We start from the raw sequence: 14,780 nt of genomic DNA, 5'->3' as shown, positions 1-14,780 counted from the left end.
GGAGGGATCCCTTTCAGTGGGTAAGAAAGTCCCCCAAACTTCATGTGCAGACATGTGGCCCATGAGCCCTCCCAGCCCCATCTCTGTATCAATGAAGGCTTTTTCTCTCTGCACTGCCCCAGGCTGCACTGTCTGCTGGTCACTCCCTTCAAGGCTACACTGTGCATTCACAGTGAATTGAGGATTCCCGGGTATAAACTTGAGGACAGGGGATCCAGCCCATTTTCTCTCTCCAAACTCTCCATCCTCCCAACAGCCCCTCATGTGTTGGGAGAGAAAAGGAATGGGAAGAGATAGAAATGAACAGAGAAGAGGTCTGCTGAGCTGCAAACTTGTAGATTTTTCTAAGTGACAAAGAGTGAGTGTGGCTTTATGAAACAGGAAACTTAGTACATTAATGCAACAGCCCCAGATAAGAAGTGTGTATGGGGCTTGGAAGCCGGGCAGCTCTGATTTCTGGCTCGAGGGCTTTCCAGTTGTGTCTCTAAGCCTCAGTTTCCTTCTTCACCTGTAGAGTGGACTTAGTAATTTTGATCACCTGACAGTTGATGTGAGAGCGAAAGAAGCCCACACAGGATAAGCAATATACAGAGATTAATGCAAGGTACCTGTCATCATGCTTACGAAGTTCATGATGCTTTGAAAGGTGTAATTCATTGCAGAGATGCCTACTGGGGAGAGAAGGCCTGCCTTGCACCGGGTCTGTCCTCCCCTCGTCAGTCCTCCCCATCTTCCACTGGCGGTTCCTTTCTCCTCCACGTTCCCACGAGGTCTGGACGGTGGAGAGAGGAGGCGCTCTGTCCTGGGCTCACTTGGCGGCCAGGGCAGGAGGTCGGGCCTGGGGCGCGTGCTGCAGTTGCGTGCGGCCGCCTCTAGATGGAACTTTCTCACCAACACAAGGTTGGGTGGGCCGCAGCTCCCCCAGGCGCTGGGCGGCGAGGGGGCTCCCTCTTCTTTTTTCAAACAGGTGCGGGGTGCCTGGGCGGTAGCTCGTGCAGGAGGGCCGCTGGGCCGTGGTTGTAGAGTCTGGTGGGCTTGCATCAGCTGGAGGCGAAGGGACTCCCGATTTCCCCTCGGGAACCCAGGAGCTGCGGGCGCGGGTCTCCAGGATTTTCCAGCCCCACATCTGCGGCTGCTAAAATCACCTCAATAAGACGCCGGCTATCGTGCCGGCCCGCACCCCCTTATGCTCAGGGCCGGTAGCCGGCGGGTCTTGCGTCCGGGCTTGGGCTGCAGGGGCTCGATAGACGGCGCCGTGGGAGTCAAGGGCAGGGAGATGATCGCCCGAGCCACCGGGCAAGACAAACGGCTGAGCAGCAGCGCGGCGCGAGCAAACTTTGCAGGGGAAGCGCGTGGCTGGAGGCTTTACTTTGAGCATCCCCGACAGGAAAGCGTGGGGCGGGACAGGTGCTGTCTACCGTGTATTCTTCGCCGGGACCCTTTTCGGAGCGGCGTTGATGAAGGCGAGCCCCGGGCTCGCGGTCCCGACTTCGGGCTCCGGGTGGCCTTGGTGCGGCGCTTACCGCGCGGTCCCGAACTCTTCTGGCATTCGGAGGCACTTAGCTGCTTCACAGCCATATTCCTCCTTCCAGCCGCCCGCACTTCTTCCTACCCTCCCTGCCACTATCCTCCCCCTCCCCCGCCCCGCCCCGCGTCTTTGGGCCCTCCCTTTTTTGTTGGGGGCAGGGCGGATAGGGTGATTTTTAAAAATCAGAACTATTGACATTTCTGTTCCCCGCATCGCTGAGGACTGAGATGATGTAGCGCGGAGAGGGAATCTGCCGGCTGAGTGACCCTTTCCCTGCCCGCGCACGGGCAGCTCCGAGACACCGAAATCCAGGGGCTCCCGCCCCTCGGAGTTCCTCCTCCTGCTTCCCGGGGTGACTGGTTGGCGCGAAGCGATTGGCGATCCCGGGCGCGATCCCGGCCGCGGCTCCGCGCGCCGCGCGGGGTGAATGGCCGCAGGCGGAGGATCGGGAGGCGCGGCGCGCAGACCAATCGCGGCCGCCGGTGGGAGTATTTGTTATTCACATGGAAGAGACTTGGCGCCGGCAGGGCCAGCTCAGCCCCCTCAGCCCCGAGACCAGCCACAAGTGCGGTCGAGGTGCTCGCCTCGCGCGGCAGCGGCTCTGACATGGAGCGGCGGGCCCCCAGCGGGCTTTCTCACCGCGCCCTCTGCGGGGAGCAGGGTAAGACTCGCCGAGCAGTGGAAGGAGGAAAAGAGGAAAGCAAGTGCCCAACCACAGGAAGAAGAAAAAAAAGCTCCCCACCCCTGAACTCTCCCCAAAGGCTGTGCTTGCGGAAAAAAAAAGAAAATTGCCCCGTTTTTATTCCTCTTTACATTTTCTTCCCCCAAACCACCCAGTGGCCAGGCAGGTGCACCGTCTCTTTCAGATCACTTTAGTGATCTGCTTTTCCGGCGTCCAAGTAGATGGCCTTGCGCACCCGGAGTCTGAGAGAGAACTAGTGGGCGGAGGTGACGGGAATGGGGGGGAGGCGAGGGAGAGTGGGCACCAGGGGGCGAGGGGCTGGCCGGGCATTGGAGCTTGATTGGGTGTCTGTTGATTTTACGTTGCAAAGAACAAGGCAGCCACCCCTCTTATCTTCCCGTGATTACATTCCAGTGAAGAGGTTCGGAAAAGAGGGAGGCTTTAGCATGAAACTCCCGAGGCTTGGAGATGTGGTCCCCCAAAAGTTTAGTCGGCGAATGGGAGACTGAAGGGTGACGGGAAGGGGCAGGCGCGCCTAGAGTGCTCGGATGGGGAGCGCGGCGGCAGGATTGTAAAGCGTTCTTCCTTGGACTGCCTGCCCGGGTGACCTCCCGGACCTACTCCTGGCGGAATCCGGACTTGCCCCACCGAGATGACGAGGTACCTCCGTTCTGCGAATGTAACGGGAGGGATTTTCGAAGTTACAGGCTTCCAGGATGAGTTGGGGTAACCCCAGCCCCCCGCCTTCTTGAGCGTGGGGCTGGATGAAGCTAACCAGGATCTAGGGAAGATGAGGGGTCGCGGGAGAAGCCGGGTACTTGAGGCGTTCGCGGGACCACACATCGTGACATAGGATACGTCTGCCTCGAGTTTGCATTCACCGAGTTAGCCCTGTGAGACTGGGATTCCCCCCCACCCCCCGCCCCTTTTCGGCTTTTGGGAAAACATTGGAGTTCCGTGTCCTACTGGGGATGGCGGGGGGGCGGGGCAGGGGAAGGCGGAAGGAATGGTCTCAGGAATCTTGAGTTTAAAAAGCAAAGGCGAGGCACCCGACAGCTCCTCCGAAGCACCTGCAGCCAGCGTGGCCCCAGTTTGGCACCGACCCGCGCGGGGCGTGGGTACTCTGGGTGCCAGGTGCGTCGGGGGAGGAGGCGCTCCCTGCCCGGTTGCGCGCGGAACCTAGATTGCCCAGGCGCACGGGGGGACTGGGGCGGCGCCGCAATACCCCGGCGGCGCGGGAAAGCCAGAGGACTGGGTAGTTCTCCTAAGGCCCTGGCTCTACCCGGAGCCTGGGTTCAACAGCCGAAGGAACTGAGAAGAAAAAGGAAGATGCGGCAGGGAAGAGGGGAGCGGGGGTGGGGTGAGTGGCTGCGGGCTGAAATCTCGGCAGAGGTAGAGAACCCTCTGAGCCGCACCGAGAGCAAGCCCAGCTGCTCAGCCAAACAGCTCGGAGATCCCTTGAGGTTAGTACAGTTGGTGAAAATATAACAGACCCCCTCTCTTCCACCCCCAACGTCTGTCGAACTCGCTCCCTCGGTGCAAATGAAATGCAGAAGGGTGTGCGAGTCACCCAACTGCGCAAGACCCCACCCCCCACACCCCTCCGCCCTCCAGGCTGCCCTGAAGACTTGTTTTCCTGGTGGCCCAAATTGCGGAGCCCAGGATCAGAGAGTATGTGAGCGCCTAGGAGAGTGGGGATGAAAACAGACCCACCCGCCAGCTGCAGAAGCCCCAAACCCTCAGACACCGAAGCGAGTCCCGCTTGAGGAGGAGTAAATGCCCTATTTGCCATTTGGGGGTGATCCCTTCCCGTAGACCTGACGGCGTGGGAGTCTCGCAAACACCCAAGAATAAGCTACCGTCTCGGCCACCACCGCGGTTGAATACAAATCCTGCCAGCAGACGAACTGGAAAACCGGGTTGGTGGTGGAGATTCTGATAAGACACATCTTAAACGGGAGAGATGCATGCGATGATAGCTGCTGTTTCGCTTGAAAGAAACAAATAAAAAAGAAAAAGAGCCACCAGCAGGTAGATCTTGGATAAACAGTTTATTGCACTCGACTGTAATTTCCATTTTCCGTTATGAAATTGTTTGTCAATAATTGCAAATGGCTACAGAAACCACGTTAGTTTACCTCGGTCACTTGCTTGTGACTGATGCCCTGAAAGATCTCTGTCGGAGACAGAATCAGCTGTATGAAATTCATTGTCTGGTTCTTGAAAATACGTGGTTTGATGATTTTGAAGGGAAAAGTTTACCCACCAGGGAAAATGAAGTAAGATTTTTTAAAATGCAGTTCTTTCATTTCAGAGTCAACTTACAGGTTGTATCATACTTGGTATAAAGACAAAGAAACCTTGCCTTTAAACCGGGGATTTGGGGAGGAACAGATAAGAGGAGGCTCCCGGCAGGCAGAGGATTTATCTAGAATAAAGAAAAAGATGCTGAGAACACAGCTCTTTACTGTTATTTAGGCTCCATTTGTTCTATTTGGTTGGTGCTAACTAGTTCTGCCCTCCTGCTCCTTTTACAAATTATTACTACTTGAATAATTCTAAAAACATCTAATGCCAAAAGGAATAATAAAAGGAAGAGCTGGGCTCCAGTGAGTGAGGGAGAAAGTTAGAGGTCTGGAGAGATGTGCTGTTTTCAGAGTTGGCTGGGCAGGTTGCAGCTGCTGTGGGGCTTGTTTAATTGGTATTTGTGCAGCAACAACCCGCTGACATTCACATTGGCAACATCTCATGCCAATCATTGTGGAAGAACCGTTCCACTATCTTCAGGGCATGAGACACAGGACACTGTACACATGTGTACAGGGTCGAAAGGATCTTTTCCCCCCTCCAACTTCCTTTCTCATCCTCTTCCTCCTGTAGTTAGGATGCCCAACAGAAAGAGGACTTTGCTTTCATCCGGGGAGTGGGGTTGCGCTGTCCCAGTATCTTAAAAAGAAATGGTTGCATGGACTTATCTCTTAACTGGACCCACAACAAAGATCTGGCCACATCTCCATGCCTGTTGAATAGGCTGGTGTCTTAAGGTTCAGGTAATTGCTGATGTTTTCTTGACAGGACCTGGTTGGACATCGCCAGACTCACTCATGTAGTTTGCTCTGGTGGGGGCATGGTCACCCCATGATATTCTGGGAGAAATGGATGTCAATGGAGAATCAGCTGAATTATAATGTTTCCATCCCAAGGAGGGCAGGGTTCTGTCTGCTAAATTTAGGTTTGGATTTAGATTTAGAAATTTAGATTTTCCCGTTCTCTCCTTCTTCTCTCTCTCCCTCCTTCCCTCCCTTTCTTTTCTTTCTTTCCTCCTCCCTCCCTTTCTCCCTTCCTTTCCTGCTTCCCCCTCTCCCTTCTTCCTCCTTTCTTTCTTAGCTCAGAGAGTTCTTTGCTTTGATTTTCATTTCTACTTAGTACTTGAATTTAAGTTGTGATAACTCACTCCCTGATGGAGGACCTTGAGCACGGTGCCTTCTTCTCCCAGGACCTGCCTTCCCAGTGGTGGGCGTTGCTGTGGGAGGGATCTGAGAGGCTCCAGACTCAGGGTCACTCCCCACTTTGGCTTGTTACAGTGTCAGTCCTAATCACTATTAGAGACATTTCTTTGGTAAAGAAATTGTGGATCTCCTGGAAACAGTCTTATAAAATGCAGATGTTCCAGTTGGGGGATGACAAGTAATGCATCTGCAGGTTTTGATCCCTGTTGATGAATTTGCTCCCTGCCTGGGGAGGGCCAAAGTAACAGGAGAACCAAGTCTTAAGATTTTGACCTGCAGAACATACACATCAGCCCTGACGGAGGGGAGATCCAGGTCTGGGGGAGGAGGGAGCAGGTGTGCGCAAGTGTGAAGATGTAGGAGAGGCTAAAGAGGCGTACGTGCAAATTACTGTGCACATACTTTTCCAGGCAAAGGTATATCTGCAGACAGAAGTCTTCTGGCTGTTTATTGGCCAACTTTTCCGGTGGTAAAAGCCTTAGTGGTAGAAGCTCTGCATCATATCCTGCATACAACTTAGGAAGGCTTCCTCTTGTCCTCTTCTCCCTACAGAAGAATATCTTGTCACCACTTTCTCCAGAATAACCCTCTTGGATGCTTCAAGTGTCCATGAACTTCGGCTCTCCAGCCAGATGTTGATCTCCATTGACTTTCCTCTTATGTCCTTCCTTCCAGTTTTCTTTTGATTCATTGGACACATGACTTGTTAAGGTCTGACCAGCCCTGTGTATGATGGAAAAGTGTTTTTTCTTCAGGGCTTCCAAGTCTTCTAAGCACAGTACATCAGTAAACTATTTCAATTGTAGGACTGATTGTTAAAGAATAGGGTCCCTGCGCATTCTTATAGCACTTGGCAGTTTATGAAGTACTTTGATATACATTGTATCATTTGATTTCAAAACCCTGGGAGGTGGCCAGAAGTCATCCCTCAGTTTAGAAACAAACTGGTCCCAGGTTAGTGACTTACCCTGTGCTGTGGAGTGAGTGCTGGGGGGCACTTCTCAGACCCTAGGATGGCAGCACATTCACAGTTCAAACCTTCAAATCAAGGTCAGCTGGCCATCCATCACGGTCTGCTGCACCCAAGAGTGTGAGGTAAGGGAAAGAAGGTAGAATCAGTCCATGTGAATTTGTGCCCAAGATTTTAGACGTAGTCATATAATCCTTCTGCTTTTAGATTGCTTATATCTCCAGTGGAGGCTGTGATACAACCTCACTGGGTGTATCATGCAGTGGAAATGAGATAACATATGTGAGGCTCCAGGCATGTTGTGTTTGTTGTTTAGTCGGTCAATTGTGTCTGACTCTTTGCGACCTGATGGACTGTAGCCTACCAGGCTCCTCTGTCCATGGGATTTCCCAGGCAAGAGTACTGGAGTGGGTTGCAGGCACATTGTAGCACTCAATAAATGTTGGTTCCACCCCTTCCCCTCTCCTTATATGATACATATTATAAAAGTGGCTTCTCATTACTTTAAATGTGGTCTTTTTATGCAATGGCTGTGTTATTAAAAATTAAAAAATGGCACAAATTGAATTCTCCTAAATCAGATTGCATTTTAAATGCATGGGGGGATTTAGCTATTTAAAGGAAACCCGTGGTGAATTCTTTTGTAATGCAAATAATCACCTTTTAATTTATCTGTTTAGTAAGTTGAGCTTCTCCTGTATCAGATTTTCTTAATGTGGGACCTGCTCCTAGAGAAGAGCTTTCACAATCCTTTCTTACTGATGGGAAAAAGCCACTCAGCTTGCAAACAAAATCAGTTATTGTGTTCTGTTGGCAAAGTCTTGCTCTGGTGTTTTGAGCATAATCTCATATTCCTTTATTATTAAATAATAGAACCTCAGAATGGGAAGCTGGAAGACACCTTAGAGATTATATGGTCCGTCGCACTCATCTCACAGATGAGGAAATGGAAGCAAACAGAGGTGAAGTGACATGTTGAGTGTCACCAGCCAGGGACTGTCAGTTCAGTTCAGTTCAGTTCAGTTGCTCAGTCGTGTCAGACTCTTTGCGACCCCATGAATCGCAGCATGCCAGGCCTCCCTGTCCATCACCAACTCCCGGAGTTCACTCAGACTTGCGTCCATCGAGTCAGTGATGCTATCCAGCCATCTCATCCTCTGTCGTCCCCTTCTCCTCCTGCCCCCAATCCCTCCCAGCATCAAAGTCTTTTCCAATGAGTCAACTCTTTGCATGAGGTGGCCAAAGTACTGGAGTTTAAGCTTTAGCATCATTCCTTCCAAAAAAAATCCCAGGGCTGATATCCTTCAGAATGGACTCGTTGGATCTCCTTGCAGTCCAAGGGACTCTCAAGAGTCTTCTCCAACACCACAGTTCAAAAGCATCAATTCTTCGGTGCTCAGCCTTCTTCACAGTCCACCTCTCACATCCATACATGACCACAGGAAAAACCATAGCCTTGACTAGACGGACCTTAGTCGGTAAAGTAATGTCTCTGCTTTTGAATATACTATCTAGGTTGCTCATAACTTTTCTTCCAAGGAGTAAGTGTCTTTTAATTTCATGGCTGCAATCACCATCTGCAGTGATTTTGGAGCCCCCCAAAATAAAGTCTGACACTGTTTCTCAAGGATCCAAATCTGGGACTCTCTTACCAGGGAGTCTGGTAGGAGAGTCTAGCCTGTCTAGCCCATCCTCACTGCCTCAACCAGAATTCCAGGGCTGTGCACACCTATGATGGCAGAGGAGGTGACAAACAAATCTGATGCATTTTCTATAGCAGCCGAAAAAGGGCTGCAAGTGTGGGGAGAAACTGCCAAATTTGCAATTTTGTGAATTGATGACAATATTTGGTTTAACCTTTTTGTTAAAGAGCTGAATAGATTCCAGCAGAGGGAGGCTGTTTGGCCTTTTTATGAGAAAATGATTACAATCCTTGGCTATTTCTGTTCCTGTAAGGATTTTACCCTGTCGTGTCTCAAAAGCACTAGCCAAGTGCTGGAGGAAGACCTGGTGACAGCCCCTGATAGATCCACACCCCGCCCCCCCACCCCCACTCCTCACCAACCCCCCACCACAGGGTTTGGTGGTTTTGTTCTCACTGTCATCAGGCTGCCTGGGAAACCTGATTTGAAGCTGAGGCGTTTGGACAAACTGCATTTGATATTCTCAGTCCTTTGAAAGATTCAGAAATCACCCTGCCCTGGAAATGCCCCCAGGTAACCCCTCCTAATGAGTGCATTGTTTTTCTTAAAGAGCTGGTCAACAAAGCTGTGCCTGTTTCTGAAAGACTTCAGTGGAGGGGCAGGGCCTACTCCTTGTGTTGTCCCAGTCAGTCTCTGCAGCTCTGGGGGGTTTCCTCAAAGGGCAGGACCCCCCCCCCCCCCCACCGGAGGACTTTGCCTGTGGTGCCATTCAGGGCTTTGGGCCATCTTCAACCTCTTTGAGCCTTTTTTTCCCCTCTCATTTAGGTAAGAGCTTGGTGTATGAAACGGATACTCTGTTAGGTGAGTCTTTGATACAGAGAAGGTAGGGCTTCCTGGGTTGTGCTAGTGGTAATGAACCCACCTGCCAGTGCAGGAGACATAAGAGACATGGGTTCAATCCCTGGGCTTGGAACATCCCATGGAGGAAAAAATGGCAGCCCACCCCAGTATTCTTTGCAGAATCCCATGGACAGAAGAGCCTGGCAGGCTACAGTCTACAGGGTTGCAAAGAGTTGGACATGACTGAAGTGATTTTGTAAGCATGCACAGAGAAGGTACCTAGAAAATAAAAAGAAGCAGAATTCAGGGTCTTGGCCCTGGAGGAGCTGTCCATACTTTCAGAAAACAGCTGGAACCAGATTCAGATCCCAGCCAGGGGGCTTGCTCCCCAGCAGACTTGGGCCAGTGCGTTGGCTAATGGAAGTGCTAATGCTCTGCAGGGTACCCTTATACCATGTATGTAGGACTAGCTGGGAGGTAATGAACAGGGCTGCATGGGCATTTAATGGTTAAGCCTCCTGAAAGGCCCTTCTGAGGGCTCAGAAGTAGTGGAAGGTGTCTGCTCCTCTCAGAGGATGTTTTCAGGAGTGTGGACCTCACACCTCTTTGAAGAAGTCCATCAGCTCAGGCGGGTTTGTATTGAGACCCAGAGGAAGGTCAGTTTCAGAGAAAAACTGATTTTAACTCAAGCCCAGAACCTGAAGTAGAGCTATTTGGCTCGGTAGCACAAAAAGGTCATTATTTCGTTAAAATTCATCGACTCTGACTAGGATGAGTTTAGATGAAAGCTCCCAAGAATTGCCCAAGAGCAAGATTAGGTAATGCAAGATTATATGATGCCACCAGATTTATGTCGTTTTCCACAAACTTTCAAATATATTTTCCCTTAGAATTTAAAAGGAAAACTAAGCCTTCTAGCCATCAGGAGTCTGATTCTTATGACAATGTATCAGATTTTGAAATAACTGCTGTATTTCAATATTTTATGAGTAGCTCTGATTTTACTTTTAAAGTGACGGAAATTTTCAGTTACAGCCTCACCAACTGGGCATATATGGAAACAGTTGCTCTGCTTCAGTGGAAAATGAACCACAGACTAAATTAGCAATGATAGGTCCTGTTTACTGAGCACTTACCCTGTGCCAGGACATAACCTGTGCCATGCGGTGGATTCTGACACCCCTTTACAGACCAGAAACTGAGCTTCAGAGAGGTTATGTGCCATTAATTCTATGTTGCAAAGGAGGAAACTTAAGCAAAAATACCAGTAAACTGCCCAATAAATAAAAACCAAAATGGAACCTCTCGTTTTCCATTTAAGAGCATTCATCCAGTAAACAAGGGCTTCCCTGGTGGCTAAGCCTGCAATGTGGGAGACCTGGGTTCAATCCCTGGGTCGGGAAGATCCCCTGGAGGAAGGAATGGCTACCCAACCCAGTATTCTTGCCTGGAGAATTCCATGGACAGAGGAGCCTGGCTCGCAACAGTCCATGGGGTTGAAAAGAGTTGGACATGCCTGAAGGGCTTATCACATCCACTAAACAAAACGAGCTCTTTTTTCTCTGTTACTCACTCCCCAACTTTTCCTTAACTTACAGCTCTAAACAGACCTATGGGATGCGTACCTTTAAAAGAAACTCAATTTTACTATTTCCAGGGCTGTACAGCAAGGGGAGCTAGGTTAGTGCTATGTGAGTGGCAGAGGTAAGGATGAGTTGTAATTAACAGATGAACTGTGTTTATGGTCATCTATAATTGAAAACCATTTATTCTCTGAAGTGTTTTAAGTACTTGGGAGGTGGCTCGGAGTAATGAAGAAAGGCTGGTCTTTGAAGAACAGCACATTCCCTTTTCCCCTTCATCATCTCTTCTTTGAGTATCCATTCATTCTGTGCTCTGCCAGAAAGGATACACTCAGGGTCAGCCCAGCCCTGTGGACTTGGTCTCAAGCCCTGAGTTAGTGGTCAGAGTTAAGGTTTTATTGTCTTCTAACTGGTCTTCCTTGTAAAACTGTAAAACACAATACTCTTAATGGGTGGTTGGTGTAATTTATGGTCCATCTCTTCAGTGGCTTCATCCAGAAAGTCAACTTGACTTTCTAAGTGTTTTCCTCTTGTGGAATGCCTTGAGGTCAGCCTGTTGCCAAATCAGATTTTCTGTGGGAGAGGCAGCTGCTAGGAAAATTACATGTGATAGAGCATCTGACAAGTGGTGAGTAAAAACAGAAAAGGTCTGAGTATTTTGGGGCAGAATTGGGAAAATCCAGGGCTTGGCAAGTGTCAAGAGTCCGGAAATGCTTATCATGGGCAGACAAGAACTGCCTCAACAGACTGGGTCATTGGCTGTATTTCTGAATGTATTCCAGGTGTGCACTATGAAATTCCAGGCAGTGGGCTCTGATGAGTCCTCTCTCTTCATCTGAGATTGAAAAAAATGCAGTTTTCTCTGAAGGGTTTTGGACATATGTTCAGTTGTTCTCTAGGGAGGCACCATCCTCTCCTTTGGGATAGTGAGGACAGGATGAAAACTTTATGAACTGGAAATTGAACAAGTGAATGGAAAATACAACCAGATGTTGGTTGACTAGGGTAGAGGAGAATTATCCACATTTCAGGTTCCAAACTTGTTTGTATAAATAGGTTAGAAATGAACATTAGATTACCCATTCTAGCAAAATACATTGGTGTGTTTACTCTGTTAATTGCATGTACATTTCAAATATCAAATTCCCTTCCATGAAGTCAGTTCCCATTTTCAGTTAAACCTCCACTAAAGTCCTTTGAAAAAGTCTCATGGAATATTCAAGAGTTAAGGTCTTAGAATAAACTTCTACAGATTTGCTTGTAGTTGTTTTCACTCTTGGTTATTTCTCGTCTTGATGGAATGACTCTTTTTCCCACTGAGTCAGACAAAATTGAGAAACTCTAGTTCATCTCCAGCTCTGATTTGGTCATAGTGATTCTAGGATCAAGGAGTGTTTACTTCAGAACTGCAAGCATACCCATTGCTTCCATTCTGACAAATTAATAGGAAACAGACAAAGGTGATAGGAATATTTTTTCACACATAACCCACCCTATATGTTTAATTTTCATGTCATTTTTTATTACCAGAGAACAATAAGATAATTTACATGAAATCACTGACAGTCTATGTTTAATCTTTTCATAAGCTCTAAAACTTACATATTTTGGGATCCTTGGGTGGATTTTCTCTCTCTCTCTCTCTCTCTTTTTTTTGTGTGATTGAATAATCACTTTTTCCCTCGGGAAATCTGAGGCACCAAAAAATGTCATTAACAGATGACTGGCTTGTTGAATACATCACAGAAAATAGCCTTTCATTCTGATTTTGTGGACAAAATTTAAATGCTAAATTCAGACAGCTGTAAAAAGTAAAAACAGATTTGAAAAGAAATAATACCATCAATCACAGGCTTTTTACCTTCATGGAAATTGGATTTGTTGAAATAAAATGGTAAATAAAAGCACTTTCTGATTTGGAAGAGTCAACCTAGTTCCTGATAACTTTTCTGTTTCTCTTGCTCCAAAAGTGTCATCCATCTCTCTGTTTAGATGCAGTGCAGCCAGGTGTTCAGAATCATAAGGGGACAGAAAGAATTAGTTTCTTACTGAATAGTGAAAATGAAACAACAGAAAAAGAGGTCAGTGCAAACAGGGCTTAAGAAGTGAAAAATGTAGGCCCATTGAATGTAACCCTTTCTTTTCTTCCTTCTGCCCTCCAGGAATAATTCTGCTACAGGGCTGACTTCAAGGATATGAATTGGTGACCTCATCCCAACCTCAGAACCTCAGCTGTTTCTCTGATTTTTGCATCATTCCAGGCAAGTTGACTTTATGTGGAAATAAAATAGAACCTGATGGGATCTGATGGAAATTCACTGTGACATTCAAATCAAGAACACTTGCTAAAACCCACAGAGCCTTTTCCCCATGGGCCCTGATGGTAGCCTCCAGAAGGTGCAGCCTCAGGTGGTCCCCCTTCTTCTGTGGCAAGAATAAACTTTGGGTATTGGATTGCAACACCGCCCGTGGAGAAAATGGTATGTGAGGGAAAGCGATCAGCCTCTTGCCCTTGTTTCTTTCTCCTGACGGCCAAGTTCTACTGGATCCTCACGATGATGCAAAGAACTCACAGCCAAGAGTATGCCCATTCCATTCGAGTGGATGGGGACATCATTTTGGGAGGTCTCTTTCCTGTCCATGCAAAGGGAGAGAGAGGGGTGCCATGTGGGGAGCTGAAGAAAGAGAAGGGGATCCACAGATTGGAGGCCATGCTTTATGCAATTGACCAGATTAATAAGGACCCTGATCTCCTCTCCAATATCACTCTGGGTGTACGGATCCTTGACACCTGCTCCAGGGACACCTATGCTTTGGAGCAGTCCCTAACGTTTGTGCAGGCTTTGATAGAAAAGGATGCTTCGGATGTGAAATGTGCTAATGGAGATCCGCCCATTTTCACCAAGCCTGACAAGATTTCTGGTGTTATCGGTGCTGCCGCGAGCTCCGTGTCCATCATGGTGGCTAACATTTTAAGACTTTTTAAGGTAGGTAAAGGTACTAGACAGTTCTGACCATTGTGAAAAGACAATAAGTTGTCCTGGTTCCAGCTGCAGGTTTAAGAAGAAAGTGAACCCAGTAAAGGTACTCATAGACTCTTTCAGGGCCACAGTTTCTCCAAAGAGAGGAGTTTGTGTCTAGGTTTCTACAAGCGTTGATTTAGTTCCACGTTTTTAAAGCAATTAATTGGATTACTTGCAATTTTTTTTTCTGAACAGATGATAATTCCCATGACATGTTGAGTCCTCAGCATCTTGTGATATTCTCTTTTAATTTTTATTTCTTTTAACACTAAAAGCATTTTGTATTGGGGTATAGTCTGTTAACAATATTGTGGTAGTTTCAGGTGGACATTGAAGGGACTCAGCCATACATATACAAGAATCCATTCTCCCCTAGGCCCCTCTCCCATCCAGGCTGGCACATAACACTGAGCAGTGTTCCATGTACTATACAATAAGTTTTTGTTGGTTATCCATTTACATATAGCAATGTGTACATAACTGGGCTGAGTTTAAAGCAAAGCAGGTAGTTTTTGAGAGTCTAATGAATTTTTAGCTCATTTATCAGATCAAACGTTTCTATGGTATTTGAGGTATATAATTTACTTGGTGAAACTTCCTTAATGTGGGATGCTCTGTTATGACAAAAGTTCCTGTGTGAGGAAATTGTATTTATCACTAATATGTAGATGGGAGTGACACTCTGGACTAGAAGATGGCCCTGAAGTTGTCAGGTTTATTCTAGCTACAATGGAGCAGCGTCTCATTAATTCAGACTGCCTGATGCAGACTTAGAATAATTATATGTAATTCTTATTGTAGTAAAAGCTCAGATTTAGCAGGATAACTTGAAACTTTTTGGTTTAGGATGATCTATTACCTACAGATTGCATTTACATATCAGATAAAATTGGCAAAAGAATATAAATATGAAACAATAGTTTGAAGGCATAAAGTCCCATACAGTTATTGTAACTTATTTTTCATTAACATTCTCATTTTATTTATTAATATTTGTTATGT

At 47.6% G+C, this 14,780-nt stretch overlaps 1 protein-coding gene across 2 annotated transcripts in view; it reads left to right on the top strand.

Annotated features, from left to right (window-relative positions):
- Positions 1–2,775: 2,775 nt before the first annotated feature.
- GRM8 (glutamate metabotropic receptor 8) overlaps positions 2,776–14,780 on the top strand; it is an 883,624-nt gene continuing 871,619 nt past the window's right edge. For both annotated transcript variants that reach the window (XM_069588313.1, XM_069588314.1), the window contains exons 1-2: positions 2,776–2,870; positions 12,918–13,742. In XM_069588313.1, coding sequence (XP_069444414.1) covers positions 13,233–13,742 — 510 coding nt within the window. In that variant the 5' untranslated portion in view covers positions 2,776–2,870; positions 12,918–13,232. The remainder of the gene's footprint in view (positions 2,871–12,917; positions 13,743–14,780) is intronic.

The sequence above is a fragment of the Ovis canadensis genome, chromosome 4 (assembly GCF_042477335.2).
Source record: "Ovis canadensis isolate MfBH-ARS-UI-01 breed Bighorn chromosome 4, ARS-UI_OviCan_v2, whole genome shotgun sequence".
In the NCBI taxonomy this organism is placed as follows: domain Eukaryota; kingdom Metazoa; phylum Chordata; class Mammalia; order Artiodactyla; family Bovidae; genus Ovis; species Ovis canadensis.
Note: the sequence above shows the minus strand (reverse complement) of the source record. Positions and strands in the feature narration are given on the sequence as shown.